Source organism: Anopheles moucheti (genome assembly GCF_943734755.1).
Source record: "Anopheles moucheti chromosome X unlocalized genomic scaffold, idAnoMoucSN_F20_07 X_unloc_1, whole genome shotgun sequence".
Classification (NCBI taxonomy): domain Eukaryota; kingdom Metazoa; phylum Arthropoda; class Insecta; order Diptera; family Culicidae; genus Anopheles; species Anopheles moucheti.
The window spans coordinates 784,850-808,130 of record NW_026453515.1 but is presented as its reverse complement, the minus strand read 5'-3'; the positions used below and the strand labels follow the sequence as shown (position 1 = coordinate 808,130).

The 23,281-nt window shown below is 37.7% G+C and overlaps 1 protein-coding gene and 1 long non-coding RNA gene across 2 annotated transcripts; both read left to right on the top strand.

The window, feature by feature from the left end:
- The first annotated feature begins 15,909 nt into the window (after positions 1 to 15,909).
- Positions 15,910 to 16,619, top strand: LOC128307491 (uncharacterized). Its single transcript, XM_053045371.1, has 3 exons — positions 15,910 to 16,019; positions 16,094 to 16,201; positions 16,273 to 16,619. Exons 1-3 carry the CDS (start codon positions 15,989 to 15,991, stop codon positions 16,617 to 16,619), a joined length of 486 nt encoding a protein of 161 aa, XP_052901331.1. The 5' UTR covers positions 15,910 to 15,988.
- Positions 16,620 to 20,362: 3,743 nt separating this feature from the next.
- On the top strand, positions 20,363 to 21,928 carry LOC128307528 (uncharacterized). Its single transcript, XR_008287636.1, has 3 exons — positions 20,363 to 20,671; positions 20,730 to 20,869; positions 20,945 to 21,928. It is a non-coding gene; the product is annotated as an uncharacterized LOC128307528 (long non-coding RNA).
- The last annotated feature ends 1,353 nt before the right edge of the window (positions 21,929 to 23,281 follow it).

The following is a 23,281-nucleotide window of genomic DNA, read 5'->3' as shown; positions in this document are numbered from 1 at the left end:
GCACGCGGCGAATGCAGAAATACCTCCAAAAATTAGAAGAAGATATATAGCAGGAAAAGAAATAACACAAGCGTACACATTTTCCCCAGCAGTCCGAAGACAAATTAAAGAAATTTCTAAAACAAACCAAAGGAAAAGAAAGACAACTAACCAAGAAGAAATAATCATGGAACATAAAGAATGGTTGAGCAAAATATCCATAGCCAAAATTAATGACATTGAAGAATACGTTAAGATTAATACGAAAATAAAAGAAAAAATAGATAACAAAAAAATGAAAAACAAAGAAACACTAAAGCAAATTACATTAGAAATAATAGACGAAAAGATAAAGAACAAACCAAGTATTTATACTGACGGAAGTGTCGCAAAAGGAAAAAGTGGAATAGGTATCTATATAAAAGACAAAAACAAAACCTGGTACTATAACTTTAAAACAACAAATCATGCAACAATAACCACGATTGAATTGACAGCAATAGAAAAAGCAATTGAAATAGCTAATCATCTAAAACTAAGAAATATTGCCATTCTAACAGACAACTTAGCAAGCTGCACAATATTGAAGAATGCGAAAAAGGAATTACAAATAGAAGCGATTGTGAAAAATATTCATGAACGAGGTAGCCAAATTAACGCTGAGATATGGTGGATCCCGGCACATGTGGGTATCAGTGGAAACGAATGGGCAGACCGACTTGCAAAACAAGGAACAAACAGTGAAGCAGAAATAAGAAACAAAATAAGATACATAGATATATACCAAAGACTGAAAAATAATATGATGAACGAAACCAAAATATGGTACGAAAACCAAGGCGAAAAAAATAGGGAAGAAATTTTTGGAATTCCAAAAAACTTTTGAACCCGAACCGTGGGAGAAAGTTGTCGACATAACGCCCTAAGAAATTAAAACAACTAACAGATTACTAACAAGCCATGACCTCTCACCATTTTGGCTCAACAAAATGAGAATAGTAGAAACAGGAATCTGTGAGACATGCAATGCACCAAACACGGGACGACATATGGTATTCGACTGTAAAACATACGAAATAACCAGAAAGAATATATCATTAGAAAAACTTAAAGAAAAATGGAAAGAACAAAATGCAAAGGAAATCAAAAAGATAGTTCAATTTATTAAAACCAATAGAATTTTAAAGAAAAGAACTGGAGAACATAAACCGAAAAATGACAGCACAGTTAAAAAAATTGTAATGACCATATGACGAAATTGTCAGGTTTTGAATGCCTTGAGCTAGAGTGAGTAAGCCTCTGATTGTGTTCACAAACTGCTGGTCGGTAAAAAAAACACAGGAGGATACATCCTCACTCGCAAACGAAGAAGAAGAAGAAGAAAGTGCGGTCAGTGCCCTTGGTATTAACAAACACCTATAATAGACTGGGACCTTAAACACCAATTAAAAACAGGGAAAAGTAGCCACATAGCCAACCAAACATTCACACGTCAGATCTGTAACAAGTATCAACACCACCAACACATCTTCACCGACGGATGTTCTAAACGTGATCTTCACCGACAGCGCCAGAGTACTACCCGCCATAGAACACGGCGTTGTTCGAGACCCACACATCCAACTCTTTGGCCAACAAAAACAACTAAAGCAATCCATCTCAGCATTTGGTGATGAGATCGAAAAACTTGCAAAAAAACTATCTGCAGCTCATGTATCGTACGGTACATTTTTAAATGAAACAGCCGCTACTAATATTGTAGAGCGTATTACGCGAGAGAGAGCCAATAGCGGTACGTACTTTCATGAACGGATTAAAAAACCTTAGCATCAGATTCTTTTTGCAAGCAAGGAATCCCTTAACTTGTAATAAAGCAATTTTGTATGCTCTTGAATGCGGACCAAGTGAGACAATCGATGATGCAACATTTTGGGGCAAACTTTAAATAGAGGTACAAACAATCATAATACATATAAATATAAATACATATACATATAAATATAAATATATATTCCATATCCCATAAATAAAAAAAATTACACAGTATACTACAATGAATGCCAAAATGAAAAATTAGTATAGACGTATTGGGCCTCAGATCAAGATCAGGCCTCAATCAGATCAAATGAGATCATACAGCAAAATAAGTATGATCTCATTTGATTTGTGCTCCGTAGGAGATTGAAATGGTAAAAAAATGACATTTGAATTATTTATTAACAAATCGGTCATAAACGAGTTGTTTATTGTTAACTGTTCTTACAGAACAAACGAAAAATTTCACCGCATTGCAATGCATGCTCACAAACACCACATTTGTGTTCCTTTAGAGCACATTGGAATGTTGTCAAAGTTGTCAGATCTATATTTGTGTTTCACTAAATTTTCCCCTTTCGAACAATAATTTTCCGGACCGACATTGTTTGTAGCCCCAAAACATTCTGTATCCTATAACAGATCAATCGAGTAGTCTTTTAACAGTTTTGTGTGATACGGCTAGGCGGTGCTATTGGCATCACTTAAATTGGGGTGATGTGGTGCTGAGCATGTTAAACGTTACTGTAATATAGCTACGATGGTTTACTCGATGAGTACATTGATAAAGGTTCGACGTGGTTGATAAAAAGGGACTATCGTCATCATCTTAGTTTGAAAGCCAAAGATATACATCCATGTTTGTACTCACTGCGTAATAGTGTGTGGCGAACACGTAATGTTTGTCGTGTGTATATTTTATTCAATCCCTACAATGAAAGATATTAACATTAAGCTTAAAAAACACGCCAATCAATTGGTCACACAATCTACTTACCTCTATCTGGATTATACTCTATCAGTCAGAAGAATATAATCCTTGAAGCAAACACCAAACTACTAACGCTTGATTTCCACACTAGGTTTAATTCCTCAGCTATAATATTGGCACTGTGTATAGCGTATCTGGCCATCTGCCGATCTTCATACAAGCAGAAAATGTCCTATGAATAATTGGTACATACGTTATTGTGACGACGATTTAAGGCAATGATGATTTAATTATGAATAATGCTTATTAAACAATTACCTCCTTTAACCACTGAGCACCACCCCATAAAAGAAAACACTCGTTGCTAAAGGTAGGTTTTGTATCGCAGCCCTGCGCTAAATCGGTCGAATGACGAATTGATTAGCCGTAGCACCACATTGATGAGAGCACGTAACACCACAAAACACTTGCAAATGTATACACTATCAAACTTTTTAGCACTTTTAGCAGTACGGCCTGGCCATTCTTTCGAGTAAAACACCGATTGATTCAATATAAAAGCATCGATTCGGCTCACAACACCACGCAACAACTAGCACAATTTCACATCACTTGCGACATTTTGACAGCACAATGATTTTCCATTTTTCAATCGTAACACATCCATACATCCTCGTGCATCAGACGATTGGCTGTTGAAGCGTTGCCAAACATCCCTAAATTGAAAACATCGATCCGGACGTTTCGAAAAACATTCGAATATAAGTTCGACAACGAAAAATTTATATCTTCCATAAGACTGCACCATCGACAAATATGCCATTTCAATCAAATTTCGGGATAAATTATGTCTTGAAGAAGTTTTGGTAAAAGAATTTCGGGTGAAAGATATTTGGGTAATAGATTTTTGTAGTCTCCCCCCCCCCCTCCCAAGGGTTCGAAGCTACCCTGAAACGTTTCAAGCACATCAATTGGTGGTTTGGTCATATGGTGTGACAAATTAAATGTCAACATGGTTTGTTTACATTCCCAGATCGCAAATGTCACTGAAAAGACGTCTTTTGGCGGTCTTACCGCCCGCCGTTAGACCGCCGAAAGACGTCTTTTTAACGAGGGTTTAGACCGATTTTGACATTTGCCGCAGCCAAAAAATTGGCAACGCTGCCAAAAACAAAATTTTCAGCTCCATCTCCCCTTCCCCTCTCACCCTTCCCTCTTGGTTGTTTTTTTCTTCTATGCATCCCTCAATCATTTTACCGTCTATATTTAGAATCGAACTCGTATTGCGTGTGTCTCAATCTTCAGTATGTTATGTATTTGTCTTTTACGTCTGTGTTGAGTTGGGGGTTAAAATAGGGCTATAAAAGCACCCATGATGGAGTCAAGCGATATATGCACTGCTGTGTATGTCTTCGTCATGAATTTGCGCTAGATGCACCAAATTGATGGTGCAATAAAAGGTCGGTATGTATTTTGGTTTCGTTGAAGCTTCAGCCTCAGAGAAAAGTGTTTCCTGGATTGAATGGAGGTATAAATAGTCTCTATTTTACATGCATTTTCGGACACTGATTCCAGTGGAACAGCATCATCATTACCGTCATCAAACCATCATGAGTTTGTCTCGTCTTGTTTTCCTGGGATTGTAACGTAAACTATTGTCAATATATTAGAGGGGCAAATATAATGTAACAAGAGCTCTGCTTGCAACCAAACGTGCGATAATAATTTAACTTCCACGACGAAGAATATCACATGCACATTCATAGGTCGGATGCGGTGATGAAAATTGTAACCTATTTTAACCACTGCGAGATGGCACTGGAGCTGTTGTGCGATGTAAAAGGATCATCTAAAGGTTAAGGACCCTCTTCTAGTACAAGATGGACCTGTATCATGGTAAAAAAGCACATTCATTTCTTTCATTCCTTTGGTTCTGCCGGCAGCATGATCATGACGGTGGTACCGGTTGCACGAACATGACGGTGATAAAGAAGCGAATAAGGCTTTATTCGCAATGGCAGAAGATGCAGAAGACTCCTCACTGTTATTTTCAACATGTAAACAACTGCATTTCATATAAATGCAGATAAAACTTGTTCGTTTCTGCAGCGGCTTCTCTCATGTTGTTTACGTGAGCTTCTTCTTCTTCTTTTTGGTGAAGGTGTGACAACCAATATGCTGCCCAAGATACCAACATCAACAATAGCAATGCCCCCGAAGGTGGGCTAAAACTTGCAAAATGTTGAAAAATCGTCTAAATGTTAATAAAACGTAGTTGTAAAATTAGTTAAAATCTTCTTAAAGTCATATAAGATAAAATTGCTGACCATAATGCAGTAAAAATGCCTTAAAACACGTGCACTCTTGAACTCTGTAGCGTAAATCGACAATGTTAGTCCGTCCGGCTGTCTTTTGCATTTTGGGTTTTTGGACATTCGACAGTTTGACACTGAAGAGTACGCACACGTTTTAACAATTATACGGTTACGGACGGTTACGGTTATACGGTTACGGACGAATTGATTAAATACACAATCCTTTCTTTCGAGTGATACAAAAGGAAATTCTTATTTCTTTAGTAAGCTAGTGTAAAAAAACAAAACACCCAAAGAGAGGACAACCAAAGTAAAAATGGGGGTCCAAGACCCAGGGGGGGGGGGGCATTCCCCTCAGAAACTATTTCGATGCGTTTAATGAAATCAGTGAGCCCAAAAGAAAAATGGGGAAAAAATCAAACATGGTTTCCAACATGACAAACCTCGTGGTAGAGGAAGAAATAGTATTAGTAATGGAATCGACGATAGATGGCAAGGACCTAACAAGGTGCAATCCTTTCCTCTTACAAAAAGTGATAGAAAACGCGCTCGGAAGCAAACCGGAACAAGTTAGTCGCATACGTGGAGGAAAACTAATGATAAGAGTGAAAAATGAAAAATTGGCAGAAAGAGCCCAAAAAATAAAAAAAATAACGGACACCAATGGTGAAATCCCAGTAAAAGTGTATGAACATCCCACGCTCAACAGCTGCAAAGGGGTAATACGTTGCCCGGACATTGAATTCATGAATGAAAAAGAAATTTTAGAAGGTCTAAAAAACCAAAAGGTTGTGGAAGTGAATATAATGAAGAGGAAAATGGATGGTGAGTTAACTAACACTCAAACGGCAATCATAACGTTTAAATCCATTAGAACACCACGATCGGTGGATTTTGGTCTCTACCCGGTATTAATAGATTTATACATACCAAAACCAATGAGATGCGCAACATGCCTAAAAATCGGACACACAAAAAAATGGTGTAAAGGTGAGCGTATGTGCGCTAATTGCAGCTTACCGGTGCACGAGGATAGTTGCCAGGTGATAAAGTGCGTGTCATGTGGAGACAATCACAACACACTCAACAAAGAATGTCCCGTATACGTATATGAGGTGGAAATTCAAAAAATAAAGACGATAAACAGGATCACATACAAGGAAGCAAAAATAATCAGACGCAGGCAATGTCCTGTGCCTCCTAAAAAATACACCTTAACACGTTGACTGCCACATCACCCATTTCGTGGGTGATAGTAACACTTCCTACGGGGCCGCATCACCCAATTTTTGGGTGATGATAGAAGCGCTCAACGTACCGTGTACAAAAGACACTAATACCATGCCGTGCTTGCGAAAGACCCCTATGAGCAAAATCGCCATGCTGCCTCGCTCTATCTTTATAACAATCACACCTGTCAAAGCGCGAAAGCATGACGAATTTGATCGTGGGGACGGGCCAAAACCAATCGATTCTGAGAATTTTTGTTGTTGATTAGCTTCAGAACGGCCCGGCCGTTTATCTAAATTCTGAGAAAATACGGTAGTCGCCAATTACTTGCACCTTGATAACCATTTTCAGTTTCGTTTTGATCTTGTCGAAGTCACACGTAACTCTATTTTGTCTGAACATTTCACCGATCACCAAAAAACATGGAAAAATGATTCATTTGTGATTCAGAGAGTAGCGACGAAGATATTTTCCAAAGCATCGATAAAACCACAGATTCTAGTGAGGAAGACATCATACCGCAGAAAACAAAAGCGCGTGGCAATGTTATATCGTCAGATTCGGATTCAAATTGTGCTGAAGATCAGTGTCATGATGTCGAAGATATTTTCCGTGAGCTAGTGCTTGAAGAAGAAAGAATTCTGAACAGTATTGAGGGATCAAACATAGAAAGCATTGAATGGAAAGAATTTAGTGGTCGGCAGAAGTCATTTTCTTGTGAGCGTACGAATTGCCTCAATGTGCAGTTACCTGACGATCCAAGTCCATATGATGTTTTCTCATTGTTCGTAGATGACGATATCATCAATTTGGTTGTTCAAGAAACAAATCGATATGCACAACAAAAGTTGAGTTTATTGAAGCTTTCACCAAGCGCCCGTATGCATAATTGGAAAGAAACTAATCCACAAGAAATTAAAAGTTTTCTTGGATTACTGTTGTGGATGGGGTTAGTAAATGTAAGCCCTATGGCCAATTATTGGTCCAAAAATCATTTATACAATTTCAAGCTACCTTCCAGCATAATGTCACGCAACAGATTTGAATTATTGCTGAGCAATATTCATTTTGCTGATAATACAAGTATCACTCGAGAAGATCGACTTGGAAAAATACTGCCTTTATTCAACAAACTTCACGAAAAATATGAACAAAATTATACACCCGGTGCGGAAATAGTTATAGATGAATCGTTGATTCCTTGGCGTGGAAGACTCATCTTCAAACAGTACATACCCAACAAAGCTCACAAATACGGAATAAAAATGTTCAAACTTTGTTCGAACGACGGATACACATGGGGAATGAAAATATACTCAGGAAAATCGGCCGAAGGCATACGAGAAACTGGATTAGCGCATAATGTATGTTTGCAACTTGCTGATATGCTCTTCGACCAGGGACGAACTCTGTACATTGACAACTTTTATACAAGTTATGAGTTAGCAAAATCATGCTTAAACCGTCAGACCCATGTTGTTGGTACGTTAAGGTATAATAAAAAACCCTTCCCCAAAGTCGTTATGGATGGTAAACTTAAAAAAGGAGAAATTGTTGCCAAAGAGGATAGTAATGGGATTATTGTGTTGAAATGGAGGGATACTCGAGATGTTAGATTGCTATCCACAAAACACGCGCCTGTCATGGTTCAAATCAACAAAAAGATTGGTAGTGCTTCCTCAAGTGTTTCATCTGTTACAAAATTAAAACCATTGGCTGTTACGGAATATAACAAGGGAAAGTGTGGAATAGACTATTCCGATCAAATGGTATCTTATGCAACAGCTTTGAAGAAAGGAATCAAATGGTACCGGAAACTGGGAATACATTTGTTGCTAGGAATTTCTGTGGTTAATGCCTTAGTGATTTACAAAACAGCTACTAGCAAACAAATAAAAATTAGAAAATTTAAGGAAATCATAGCAGAACAACTACTAGGATTGCCTGCCAGCAATATTTGTAAATCTTCGGATAAAAATCATACCATCGCCATCCGGAAGAATGATTTGGGTAGACCGATGCGCCGTGCTTGTAAACGATGTTATTCCTTACGCAGAAATACAATGGACTACGCGAAGGCTCATGGTAATGTAAAAAAAACCGTAACATATTGTCCCCGTTGTCCGGACCAGCCACAAATGTGTGAGGATTGCTTCAAAATCCTACACCGCAAATAATATAATGAACTAAATTATGAATAAAAAAAATTTAATTTTTCTCAAGTACCAATAAAACTTGTTTTTTTCATCGTCCAACAAAACTTATAAGAACGATAACGACAAAACGGCTAGCCTGTTCTCTCCTGAACACAATACATTTCTCTTCCTTAGAACCATATTTCTGGAAATTTCCGATGCGCTGAGCACCAACACATACGCGTGAGCCGTGCGCGGTTTGTGTGGCCTCACGAAGAATTTCACTCAAAATTGCTTGGCAGTCAACGTGTTAACGGAAAAAACATACGCACAAGCAACAAAAAATATCATAGCAAATAACGTAGAATACACACAAACAAATACACAAAACACAAACAATAATCCCACAGAAAACAAGTCAATACCACAAAAAGAATTAACCATACAGACAGTACATCAAACAAACCAACCAACAACATCCAAAACAAATAGCAACGAAAAAATGAGCTCAACTCAGGACGAGTGAACAGCCCCTGTAAGACTAAAAACTAAAAAAGACATATGAAAAATAAATTACATAAAAAAAACACAAATAAAAAAAACAAACAAACAAAAAGAAAAAAAAATCACAAAGAAACAAAAAAGATACCCATATGACATTTCCCGAAGTTTGCGTTCGGTTTTTGCTGTACGGACACGAAATTTAGCGCGTTTGCGCTTGTGTTGGTGTCGAATTTACCGTATCGAGCAATACGAATCGTTTTTTTACTCAATTTTGTCAATGTGTAGTGGCAATTGCAACCGCGATCGGAAAAGATCGAGAGCGAAAGAAGAACACACTCATGCACACAGTCCGTGAGGCCGTCGGTAAATTTTGTGCTCAGCTGTGGTGAAGCAGCTTGCATGATGGACGCTTGTAAGTCGGGCGTGGATCAGTGAAATATTAGAGCATCATGTTGCATACGGTAAGATAAAGTGTAGGATAATGTTTGGGACCTTTTCTAATATCATTTTTTTCTGGTTCCTTGTGTTTCAGACGACGATTCCAGGAGCGACCGACGGCGTCATTGGAAGCGTCATCCGCACAGTCATGTACTCAGCGAGGGAAGGCTGCATTCGTTCAGCCATAAAAGTGATTTTTTTTTCTATTGTTTCGCAATGTTTTCGCAGTTTCTATTTTCTAAGTGCAGTGAAAGTAGTGTGCAAGTGACCTTATAATTATTTTTATATTAAAAATAAAGTTAAATATTTCGTGTTGCAAGTGTTGTGTATCGACTGTGTTTCCTTCGTCGCCGAACAGAACGAAAGAAATGGAAGGGAAAACTAACACTAACACATGGAAAGAAATATGTCTCGATACCCGAAGAGGACACAAACGCCGGAGGGACACGAACACGCACACATGTTCAAAACCTTCTCAATAACGACGCCTTTCGCGAAGGTATTGAGAAATTATTGAGAAGGTTTTGTATATGTATGGGTGGGATTTTGCCAGGTGGGATGTTCAAAACCTTCTCAATAACGACGCCTTTCGCGAAGGTATTGAGAAATTATTGAGAAGGTTTTGTATATGTATGGGTGGGATTTTGCCAGGTGGGTATACATATATATACATTACAACATAGCAATATACACTCTAACTTGCACAATGTTATCTCGCAATCTTACAAGGCCTTAGACTAATGCAGGTAAACATTCAAGGACTTAAAAAAAATAATGATGAATTGAAAAAAATAATAACGGATAAAAAAATAGACATTGCATGTTTACAAGAAACGTGGCTTAATGAAAAAACGGCAAAGGAGATTAAAATTCCCAATTATCACCACGTATACCAAACAAGAGCAGATGGTTACGGAGGAAGCAGCATTATAGTGCATAAAAAATTCAAATTCGAGTCAGTGCACATCCATCAAGCCAGTAACTTCGTCCAAACGGTGGGCATAAAAATCAACAATAGTAACACGGTAGTAATCTCGACTTACGTAAAACCATCGACTCCTAGAATTTTTTACAACACAGCCCTAAAAAAAATATTGGACTTGACAAATAGAAATGTGATAATAACAGGAGATTTTAATGCTCATCACAGAGTATGGGGCAACCATTATAATGACACAAAAGGGTCCATAACTATGAACGAAATAAATGGATCAGACTTTATACTTATTCATAACAAAGAGGTTACTTTCATAAGTAGCGATCCAAATAAAAGGGACACAGCAATCGACCTGACGATGGTGTCGTCAGATCTAGTACAAGATACAAATAGAATAGTCTCTGATGAACACATAGGCAACAGTGGGCACAAGATAATATACACTTGTATTAAAGGACACACACCTAACAACACTATTAAAATTACTAACAAATTTCTAGTACAACAACAAATTCGACAGTTGCAAACCACCGAACATACAAACATTATCAGCATCAGACCAAGGATATTAAAAAAATAATTAAAGATAACACAAATACTTGCAATCATACTCCAAAATCGTGGTGGACAGAGGAATTAAAAAAAGCATGGGAAAAAAAGAACGAGGCTAGGAAAACTTTTAACAACAACAAAACCTTAGAAAATCACATTGACTTTAAAAAAAATCTAGCAAAATTCAAATTCCTTAAAAAAATAGAAAAACGAAAAAATTTTGATAAATGGCTAGAAAAAGTGAACTCTGACACCACCACTACTGAGCTATGGAGCATCGTTAACAAATGCCATGGAAAGAAAGTTAACAAATCCTTCTCAAATTTCATTAGCTATAGTCCACAAAATGCCAAAGATTTTTTAAAAATCAATTTCCCTAATTTTAAAAACACAAAAAACAAACAAGTACTGCTTCCACTACCATATAACTCGGAAAGAGAACTCTTAAATTCAAACAAATGGCATCAAATAATAAAATAAAAAAAAAATACGACACCTGGGGTAGACGGAATAACATATGGTACATTATCCATACTAAATAATGAACTAGTCAATAAAATTATTGAAGAAATTAACGACATGTACCGGGAGGGAAAGGTTCCAAACAGGCTAAAACGAATCAAAATAATTGCAATAGGCAAAATCGGGAAAGATCTCAATGATATTATAAATTATAGACCCATTGCCTTACTCATAACTATTTTAAAAGTGGCTAATACAGCAGTTTTAGAGAATGTAACGCATCAACTAGAAAAACATCTAATCTTACCTGAAACCAGCTTCGGGTTTCGTAAAAACAGATCAACCACAGACATGATTAACTTATTAATTAACACCATAACAAACAACAATAGAAAAAAAAGTATACTGGGGTGGTATTTATAGATGTGAAAAATGCCTATAATAGTGTCCTAACCAATGAACTAACTAGTATTATGCAATCCCTGATGATAGCGCAGAATGATATAGCATGGATCCACAGCTTTCTACGCAACAGATGTTTAGAAATAACAGTGGATAACCAAACAGTCAAAAGAAAAATATCTAATGGACTTCCCCAGGGGGATGTTCTCTCCCCCACTCTTTTTAATATATACACCATCAGTTGCCATGAGATCAACTCGGGGAAAATTAGGCTACTCCAATACGCAGATGACTTTGCGATAATAGAAACAGGACTAACAATAAAAACCGTAGAAATCTCTCTCCAAAGATCGATAAACTGGCTGACACAAAAATTAAAAGATTTAAACCTCGACATTAACACCCAGAAGTGTAAATATATGACTTTTCCAAAGGACAACTTAATAGCGAATTTACACATAGCAGGAAGTAGAATACAGAAAACAAACGAACACCTATTTCTGGGAGTAACAATAGATACCAAACTAAACTTCCATCAACACCTAGAAAACCAAAAAACCAAAGCTACAAAACGTTTAAATGCCTTAAAAACCATTTGCATCTACAGGAATCACAAAGACCCTGAGAAAGCCATTCAACTTCATAGGGCACTAATCCGTGGAAGCCTAGAATACGGGATTGGTTTTACTCTTAACGCCAAAAAAACAAAAATAAAATCCTTTAACACCTTACTCAAACAATCCTTACGAAGAGTAACAGGATGCACTAGGACCACCCCCATTAACACTCTACATGCCATAGCTACGGAAATTCCATTCCCAATAAGAAGCAAATTCCTAGTCGCCAAACAACTCATTAAAACAATAACCTACCCATCAAGAAATACTCACTTACTAAACAAACTTCAAAATAGCAATCATACACAAAAGCTCTCTGCCATAGAAAAAACTTATAAGGAAAACATAGACACACTAAAAACAATTGCAAGAACAAATTTCAATTACCTAAATAATAACTACCAATACGTCGATGTAAGAGTTAACGTACCTGGCTTGACCGCAAGCAAAAAGAATTACAATCCCACTTTGGCTTACCAATTTTGCATGGAAATGATAAAAGAAAATGTATCGAAACTTACAATATTTACTGATGGTAGTAAAAACATTGATGGTTGTGGAATAGGACTATACATCATACAAGAAAAAAAGGTAGACCAAAAATTAGCTTTCAAACTAAAAAATGAAGTATCAATATGTACAACAGAATTGTATGCCATTAAAAAAGCCCTAGAATATGCCATCCTTGAAAAAATCAAAAACCCCATTTTATACACAGACAGCCAATCTGCTTGTATTATAATCCAAGAAGCCACCAAAGAAAAATTCACGGATGATATTGTAGGTTCTATTATAAATAATTGTGAATATCTAGAAGCTAAAATACAATGGATACCCAGCCACATAAACATAGAGGGCAATGAAATAGCGGACGAATTAGCAAAAAAGGGCACGAAAAGTAATCTAATAATTAATAATCTCATTAGACCAAAAGACGCAACAGTAATATTGCGAGAAAAGGCAATACTAGAAGCAGATGGGTGGTACACCGACATGTGCGTAACTAAAGGAAAAAAATATAAAAATTACCAGAGAAACATAGGCAAAAAGATGTGGCATAACAAAATGCAACTAGAACCAAAAGGCATAAAAATAATCAATAGACTAATTTCAGGTCATGATTATAGCAATTATTGGTTACACAAATTAAAATTAACAGACGAAGGCTTATGCAGAACCTGCAATAGTGCAGATACAGCTACACACAAAGTATTTCAGTGCATGAGATTCGGATTAGAAAGAAGAAAGGAAAAACTACCAACAGAAGAAGCATTTATTAGTAGTTGGAAAGCAAAAAAAACTGAAGTAATCAAAAAAATTCTAAGATTCATTCAGACAAATAAAATCATATTCTAAATAACGGCTGAACGTAAATCTTAATAAGTAGAACATAAGGAGCATAATAATGAAGTAGAGCATCACTAGATATAAACAGACATCAAACAATCTCACATAAGCCAAACGTCATAACATAACACACAAAAGAGCCCAAAAGGCCTAAGAAATATCATACAAAAAGTAGAAAATAGGGACATATGGCCACAGTTGCCGGTCCACATATCAAGAGGTATTTGTGTAAACAAAATCACGAAATAGTACAGGGACCCAGGTTGCTGGATTCTAGTGCCGGACCGTGACAAACCTCGTTAAAAGAAGAAGAAGAAGAAGTTTACATTTTTGTTTTTCATAAATATTGGCGGTTTAAAGCGGAAATTTGAAAGCAACAGAGTGCATTAATTATGAATAATTTTTGTGTGCCAAAAATTACGAGAGGTAATTTTTTATTTCAAACTGCATGCTCAATTAACGCGGCTTGTGGTGTAAGGTAAGCAAAGCATTTTAATGAAAGTAAGCGGCTCGTTTTAACGCATGTAATGCATTTTCTTTCTTTGTAATGCATATTGTGCAGCAATGTGTGTTACATCCGAGAGACACCAAACGGAGAAAACCTGCATGCGCAAAATGTCTTAGCCAATGTTTCTGCTAACATATTAGGAAGAGGTGCAGCTTCTGTTCACCGGCAGTACCTATCTTTCATAATAAGTATAATTTCAATAAGTTACGGTTCTTTCCGGTATGTGGATTTGTCCCCCTAAAGTGCCGAATATCTTCATGTGGATGCTTGTAGGAGTTAAAGTGCAGTGAATATGTGAGCAGACGTTGACCGGGTTCAATGGTAAGTTCTCGACAAGGTATGACAAATATTTTACTGTTAGGTTCGTAGCTACTATTAGCCTATGCTCGAAGACGGGATGCTGCTGAATCTGCGAAGAAATTAAACTGCAAAGTCCTGCGTGAAGAACCCTAGCGGTTAATGGTCGGGTTAGTTCTCTACAAGTTTACTGTTAGCTTCACAGCTGTTAGCCTACGCTGGAAGACGAGATGCTGCCCCTGCCGCGATATCCGATCAGCCGGTAATAAATCATTCGATTTGAGATGTTAGAATACAATCATAGCGTGTTTCGATGCTCCTTTTCAGTGGAGGAAGCAAACATCATCAACAAACACCTCCAGAACATTGGGATCCGCTAATATATCGTCCATGAAGCGCTCAAGTGGCTGGCTTGCGTTGCACAATCCGAATTGTATCATTGTGAAAATAATGAACGGAGTAATACCGGCAACCTAGAGATGGATTGCAACAGCTGGGACACTTTCTTCGACCGGAACGAAGTGGTATGTAGATCATGGGTATTTGCAACGGGTCTCGAGTTATTTTTTAAAGCATTTTAAATCGATTGATGGACCAGTGGTTTGAATTTGATGCAGCCTGCATGATGTGACCTTGCATTGGAAATGATTTATTTATCGTAATTCGATTACCCACTTCCCGGTGAACGAATGATTCAGGCTAGGTTATAACCTTGCCCGGATCATATTCCGCATGCACAGGGGACAGATACACAGAGTAACACTTATTTATACCCAATATGAAGGCTGGTCTTTTCATATAAAATATGGTTAAACCCTTTTGCTTCAAGCCGAATAGGATTGGCTGTCGCCCTTAATCGTTGATAACTTGTCCTTTATCCAGGATAGAAGCGTCCCAACGAAAAAGACGGTATTCGAGGTTTCGCTTTGGATTACCTTCCCAACAAACAATTCGACGATTTTTTTAACGTTGTCCGAGCCTTTTTGGTCGAATCAAGCGTCGTTTGGTTCTGCGCGCAGCTAAATCAGCAAGAGTGGTTCCGAATCTTGGCTAAATTTGCGTCAAAGGTTTGCGTCTTTGATTTCCTCCCGCATGAAAAGATCGAATTGGTGCGATCTATTGCTCTTCTTCATCTTTTTCCATGGCTTGTTTGCATTTTGTCTGCGGTGATTACCGCTTTGACAGATTGAATGAAATAGAAATGTAAACAAAGCCTGGCCTGTGATCAAACAACATCTACTCTGCTTAAAGTTGCCCTTTTAGTGAAATCTGTGCAATAATCTTTCGCTAGTGATAAAATATTCGATCTCTATTGTTTCTGAATACTGTGGTAAGTAAATAACGTGTACATGTCGTACAATATTCGTGCCAATATTGTTTCTTTGAGAACAGCGTTCTGTTTGGATCCCTCGGTACTAGGTGCAAAATGGAATCCAAAAGAAGCCGTGCGACTGGTTCGGTGTACAAGATCCGCAATAATAGATCTGCTCTTCATCTGAAACAATGTGTAGCGAACGAGATGGAAGAGACAAACAGATCTAGAACAGAAGGTGAGTTTCATCAATTTTATCAACGCCGGAAATGTTTCCTACGTAATTACTAATACAGATTGGATGTGTTTTAGCTCGATCAGTGTTGCAGGGCGGATCGCCAGAAGAGATGCATACCGATTTAGATGGCCAAGAAAATATTCTGAGACAAAATATGGACACGGAAGAAACGAGGACAATCGGTGAGTACTATACATTTTACGCGCAGGTAATGTGTTCAACATTGTAAAAAAATGGTATGCGTAACTTGTAGCTTCTCCAATGCTGCAGCCGATAATTAGCTCCGTCTCTAATGGCCACGAAGATATTTTGTCCGATGATCAAGATTATAGTGAGCAGGATGAATCATTCGAACAAATTTCCGACGATTTATCTTTCCGAGAAGAGCTTCGATCGTGGGCGTTATCAACGAACCAAACGCATCATGCCCTAAATTCGCTTTTGGAAATTTTGCATAAAAAAACTGATTTTCCACTACCGAAAGACGCCAGAACGTTAATGCGTACACCGACCAATACAGCCGCTTGTATTTCTACAATTGAAGGTGGTCGTTTCTGGTATCATGGCATCAGCAATTGTCTACAGGAATATTTCAGGTAATTGTTACTATATTAGTCACATTAGTTTATTATGGTGCATTAGTCGTGACGTGTTCTGCAACGTGTTCTGTGCTTCGTGTTCCGTCTTCTGTCATTCGTGTTTTGCATTCTGTGTTCACTGTGTCGAATTTTAGTGTATTGTGTTTCATTGTGATTAGTAGTAGTCCTTCCTTATTTACCAATTTCTCAACCTGAGAACGTATTCGAACACGAGGAGCTCATGAAATCAGTGTTCGATAATATTTGTGTAGTAGCACATAAATGTGAGGTGCCTCGGCGATATATTGGTAGCGACGGCCGTATGTAGGATTGACTATCCGGTTATGGAATAAAAATATGACTTGTAAGTCATAACATACACTACGAAAAAGGAAAAAAAAAAATAACATCACGAACATATTTTTTGTAACAAATTTTAAAGCCAAACAAGCCCAAAAACTCAAGAAATATGGGTTGATTTTTCCATGGATGGACTTCCACTTCATAATAGTGGGCCAACAGAGTTCTGGCCAATTCTTATGAAATTGTGTGAAATGCCGGATGTACCCGTTATGGTAGTGGCAATTTTTTGTGGCCCATCAAAGCCAAAACAAGTGGAGCAATACCTGCGGCCATTTGTCGTAGAAATCAACGCGTTGCAGGAAAATGGTTTAAATATCAATGGAAGCAGTTATAAATTAAACTTACGGGCAATTATCGCTGATTCTCCTGCACGTGCGTTCATCAAAGGTCTGTATTGAACAAATTCTTGTTGTTGCTAGCTCTAATTGATTTTTTTTTTAGGTGTTGTGTCTTACAATGGTACGAGCGGCTGTATCAAATGTGAGACTATCGGTACATACGATTCTGCGACAAGAAGGATGTTTTACAAAGGAACTGGTGCCTTGAAGCGCACCGATTTGAAATTTAAAAATAACGAATACCCGATGCATATCAGAAGACCAACTCCCCTGACCGATATTGTAAATTTTGACGTGATTCGCGATGTAATTGTTTCCGACCGTTTACATTTGATCGACCTGGGAGTAATGAAAAAGCTGTTAAACGGGTGGATGCATGGACGTGTTGGATTCCGAACAAAGTGGAGCGTGGAACAGACCAATGCAATATCCTCTTTTTTAGAAAACTTGGAGCTTCCGTCTGAAATCCACCGACAGATGCGAAGTCTTAAGTACCTACATTACTGGAAAGGCACAGAACTACGCACATTCTTACATTACGTGAGCGTCGTAGTCCTCAAGGATACCATTCCTTCTGCACACTACCAACATTTCCTGCTGTTATACTGTGGAATTACACTCCTTTCCTCTCAAACATACGAACAACATTGGGAACAGGCAGGGGAAATGTTGGATAAATTCGTGAATGAGTTCGACTTGTGGTATGACGAAACTTTAATTTCAAGTAACGTCCATAACATCCAACATGTTTACGATGACGTGTGTAGGTTCGGTTCTTTGGAGGAGGTATCATCCTATCCTTTTGAAAACGACCTGCAACGCATTAAACGTTTGCTGCGGAATGGTAGCCGAAGCTTGGAACAAGTGGTAAATCGAATAGCAGAGATAACAGATTATAAAAATACCAACAGAGGACCACAGATAAAAAAACATACGGCTCGTTACAAAAGGCCACAATATTGCGCTGCACATAAAAACTGATTTTATATTAAAAAAAGGTCATCGAAATGAGTGGTTCTTAACAAAAAAAAATACGATTATGAAATATTGCCGTGCTGCACTAGAAGGATCAACAATAGCTGTGTACGCATATCAGTTCCAAAAGCAATACGAACTGTTCCGAGTGAATTCGTTTTCTTCTACCGTACTGCATACGTTTAGGACTGATATAAAGGATTTATCTCGATTTATTATAAAGGTAGATGTTCGTGATATAAAATGCAAGCTTGTTTCTGTAAAAATAGACAATGGAGAAGGGCTTATAATAACACCCCTCCTGCATACTTTGTCATAGGCAAACGGCCTGAAATGTCATGATTGTTTAGTTTAGTACGAAGTATAAATTGTTATGAATGTTATTTATTTAATTATTTTTGACAAGCAAGCCATGTTGTCTTTGCATCCATAGTTCTAAGACTTGACTTCTTTTTTTGTCAGTTGGATAATAATGTATACAATTACGACGCGTTAATCGTCCATGCTGTGCTAAGTGTAAGTGTTACGTATTGCGCTACTGTGATATTCTTGAATAGCTACAAATTTTAGAACCGAAGATAAGTTTTTTTTGTTGAACATGTTGATTTGTTTGATACATTTTTTGTTAAAATATGATACACATGGAAAACATCAAAGTCAAGGAAAGCACAAAACGACTTAATTTATGCCGCATAAAGGTTGTCAAATAATTTAGTTTGCAACATATTGTCCTTACTTACACTTACTAACACGGAAATACATAAAAATAAATACATAATTAAAACATAAAATACATAAAAAAGCAGCTCACAAATACCGTCTCATAACGTGTCCCTTCGATGACATCGCGATCTATTATAGTTTTGTAATGAAATTCTATTTTTAGCATATCTAAGTTTTTTTAGGAAAAAGTCATGAACTAATTTATCAGTTCCTATACTGTAGCGATTGCTTGCCACATGCTTGAAAAGCCTAAGCACTGAAACTTGAGCTGCCATGGGAATTTTTCTTTCACCTGGCATTGAACCGCCTCGCCAACTACATAAAGGCAAAAAGGATTTTTCGAAAACCAAATCCAATGCCAGGTGCATTCTATTGAACGGATCCTGTTCTATTATGACCATATCAAGCCAATCCGCAACTTTTTCATAATATTCAGCATCCGTTGACATCCTTTCCTCAAATACAGCTAGTTCATCTTCACTGGATATTTTTTCGAACTCAAACTGCGACCTGATAATATTTCCCGTGTCTCGATCGCAAACGGTGTTTTGTACTACTGAAATTACAGCTTCTAACGTTCCTATACGCTTTTCCATCTTCGTAATATCCTTTCGCAAGTTTGACATTTCACCAGTTAAGTTATCTACGCTACGCTTTACATCTGTTAATAAACTGTATATATCGGGCTGCTGTAGGGCGGTTGCTGCTGCGTGCGGTAGAACAGGTTGCTCTCTAGCGCATTCGGTAACCCTTTCCACCTGCTTCGGCTTGCTTGCTGGCCCTTTAAAGGATGCACGACGCTTAATTTCTGTAGCCGGTCTAAGCTCTTCGTGTGCAATCCGTTTGTTGTTCCTTTCTTCCACATTACACACACGACGAACATCCACTCTCGTTGAAATTTTTTTTAAAAGCTCGTTTAACAAAAACGGCTTTCGCGACGAGCCGGCACCTTCGTCGTTACCGTTAAATGCCATCACTTTGCCTAAAATTATCATTTGCACAAAATTTATATTTTTTTCACATATCCTCGGTTTATCGTGCATCAGTCATACACATTACCTGTGTAAATTTTGTAGTATATGAAGAGCAGAAAGCAGAATTTTTAGCGAAACAAACAGAGAAACAGTATGCACTTTTGAAAAGTTTAAAATTTTTTTTTCCTTTGTTGCAGGTTTCGTATCCGTGATGCTACTGATGCTGCGGTCTCCCGCCAATTTGAACCCTTTTAACCTTCGTGTGACACGAAGTAACCCGATCGTTATCGTTATCGATCATCGCGGATCGCGGTCGTTCTTGATCGATAGAACCTGTCCAACTGTCAATTTGACTAGCAGTGCTAATCACCGATGTTTACCAACATTCTGCTGCGAGTCAACCATACGGAAAACTAATCTTCGCCGATGCAGTCTTTATGAATATTCGTTGCAGCGCTTATATTCATTCAACACATTTCTTTTTCGGTAAGCCACCATTCATTCTAAATATAAACTTTATTTTTTGTAGGTACCTGCCAATTAATGCAAAGAGAGCCAACACGATAAGCTTCCGTTGTTTATGTGATTAGAGTTTAAAAACATTTTAAACGACGAGTTCAAAAAAACATGCTCAAAGCTATTATATGACAAAGGTGCTGGAAGGACGTTGCGACGCGGCCAGAAACAGGATACGGTGCAAGGTAAATGATATCAACTTTCGTTACAATCTGCCCATTAATTAAGGTCATATTTTTCCAGACAACGCGCAACGATGGTTATGTCATTTTCTCAACGCTTATAGTGTGGAGAAGTGCATTATGATTCGAAGAAGGGTGCTCTAGGGATCATGTGGATGGATGATTTAATGATAGCAGACAAAATGCCTAAGATGCAACAAGGTTGTAGGTTTTGTTTTTAATTTACTGCTCACGCAAACAATCCCAATATAATCTTTCGATCACTTCTCTTTACAGTGCATATATTACAGTACACATGAATTGGACATGACTGATTTGGTAGATCGGGTTTCAAATCTAGTATTCTGACGGTGTCGTTGCTGCACATAGTTGCCTGATCGATAGGGTTAATGCAAATATCTTGCTGATGCTGTTGCCAGACGCTCGCTGGGTGACCGATATTGTTTACGGTTATGTGCATGTGTATGTTTATTAATTTGTTTGCCTCGCGGATTAACCATATTAATTAAAGCTTCTAAAATTTCTAAGCTAGATGCTAAAATCTAAAACATTACTAGCATCGTAAAGCAGCCAGGAGAATAATTGTAAAGAGGATCTAGGGCGTGCGCAGAAAGGAGGACAAACTAAGGTGATTCGATCTGATGATTTGCGTATATAAAAGGGTCTTTGCAACCTGCCGAAGTTGAACGAGTTGGAATTTACAGAGGAGGTCGGTTAAGTAAACCACCATAAGGAATACATAAAAATGGATCATAATTAATCAGGACCATCGGTATGATCAAATAGGAGATATGCTTTTAGTTATATATGGTTTATTAATTCACCACGTGACGTTGGTGTTATGTCCAATGTTTCGTAAAATTCATCTTTTTAAAATTAATTAAATTTATCAATTGTTGATTAGTTCAGGGCCAAGGCTTAACACATAACATTTTGCAAATAATATGTCGTAGGCTACATAGGACGAACACCGTTTAAAAACGTGGAATACGACTAGCCAGGTTTGAAATTGGAAGAAACGACAATGAATTTAAGACAAATTGTTCAGAAGAGTCTTAATAGGCATTCATTTTTTTATGCCTAGTAGCGATAGTTTGAGCAGGCCAATTAGTTTGTTACCCTTAGCTGCAATGTGTATTAGTAGTCGTAGAAGCTCAACTTTACGTTTACGAAGAAGCACTGGATTAAGAACATTAGCAAAGACGTGTACCGTAATTAACAGCAAAATTAAGGAAATATCGTATAATAAAATGAACATTATATTTCCAAAACATTTTTTATCCATTGATCGTCTTAATATTGTTTACTGCAATGCACAATAGATGGCGCTTTCGTAAAACGTCCCGCTCGATTTTCATCGAAAAGGCTCGAACGCGTCTTCCTTGCGAGCTCGAACAATGGCTCGAACGACGCTCGAACCGGACCTGTTCGAGCCTCGAACCAGTTCGAATTGTTTGTTGGGTTACCTTAATAACCCAACAAACAATTCGACGAATTTTTTAACGTTGTCCGAGCCTTTTTGGTCGAATCAAGCGTCGTTTGGTTCTGCGCGCTGCTAAATCAGCAAGATTGGTTCCGAATCTTGGCTAAATTTGCGTCAAAGGTTTGAGTCTTTGATTTCCTCCCGCACGAAAAGATCGAATTGGTGCGATCTATTGTTCTTCTTCATCTTTTTCCATGGCTTGTTTGCATTTTGTCTGCGGTGATTACCGCTTTGACAGATTGGATGAAGTAGAAATGTAAACAAAGCCTGACCTGTGATTAAAGAGCATCTCCTCTGCTAAAAGTAATCCTTTTAGTTAAATCTGTGCAACAATCTTTAGCTAGTGATAAAATATTCGATCTGTATTGTTTCTGAATACTGTGGTAAGTAAATAACGTGTACATGTCGTACAATACTTGTGCCAATATTGTTTCTTTGAGAACAGTGTTCTGTTTGGATCATCCGGTACTAGGTGCAACATGGAATCCAAAAGAAGCCGTGCGACTGCTTCGGTGTACAAGAGCCACAATAATAGATCTGCTCTTCATCTGGATCATAACAATTATATGAAGAATGTGTTGGAAGGACATTGCGACACGGCCAAACACAGGATACGGTGGGTGATATCAACATTCGTTACAACTTGCCCATTAATTAAGGACATATTTTTCCAGACAACGCGCAACGATGGTTTTGTTGTTTTCTTCGACTGTGCGCCATAGTGTAGAGAAGTGCATTATGATTCGAAGAAGGGTGCCCTAGGGATCATGTGACCGGAAAGCGGATTCAACACAATAACACAGCATATTTACTGGTCGATGGAGCTGCGAAAAATTTAATAATAGCAGACCAAATGCTTAAGATGCTACTTGGTGGTAGGTTTTGTTTTTAATTTACACACAAACAATCTTAATATAATCTTTCGATCACTTCTCTTTACAGTGCATATATCACAGTGCTTGTTATCTTTAGCTGCAATGTGTATTAGATGGTCCTAGAAGCTGAACTTTACGTTGAAGATCACTTTCCATGGATTGGGAACATACACAAAGACGTGTACCGTGATCAGCAATATCATTACGGCTGTATCGTTAAAAAAAAATAAATTATATATTTTACAAATATTTTGC

Bases quoted from the DNA above. Each gene is read 5' to 3' on its own strand.
- LOC128307491 (XM_053045371.1), top strand. From the start codon at position 15,989: ATGGAAGAGACAAACAGATCTAGAACAGAAG. The intron at 16,020-16,093 runs GTGAGTTTCATC...GATGTGTTTTAG, and splicing joins AAACAGATCTAGAACAGAAG to CTCGATCAGTGTTGCAGGGC. The intron at 16,202-16,272 runs GTGAGTACTATA...CGTAACTTGTAG, and splicing joins GGAAGAAACGAGGACAATCG to CTTCTCCAATGCTGCAGCCG.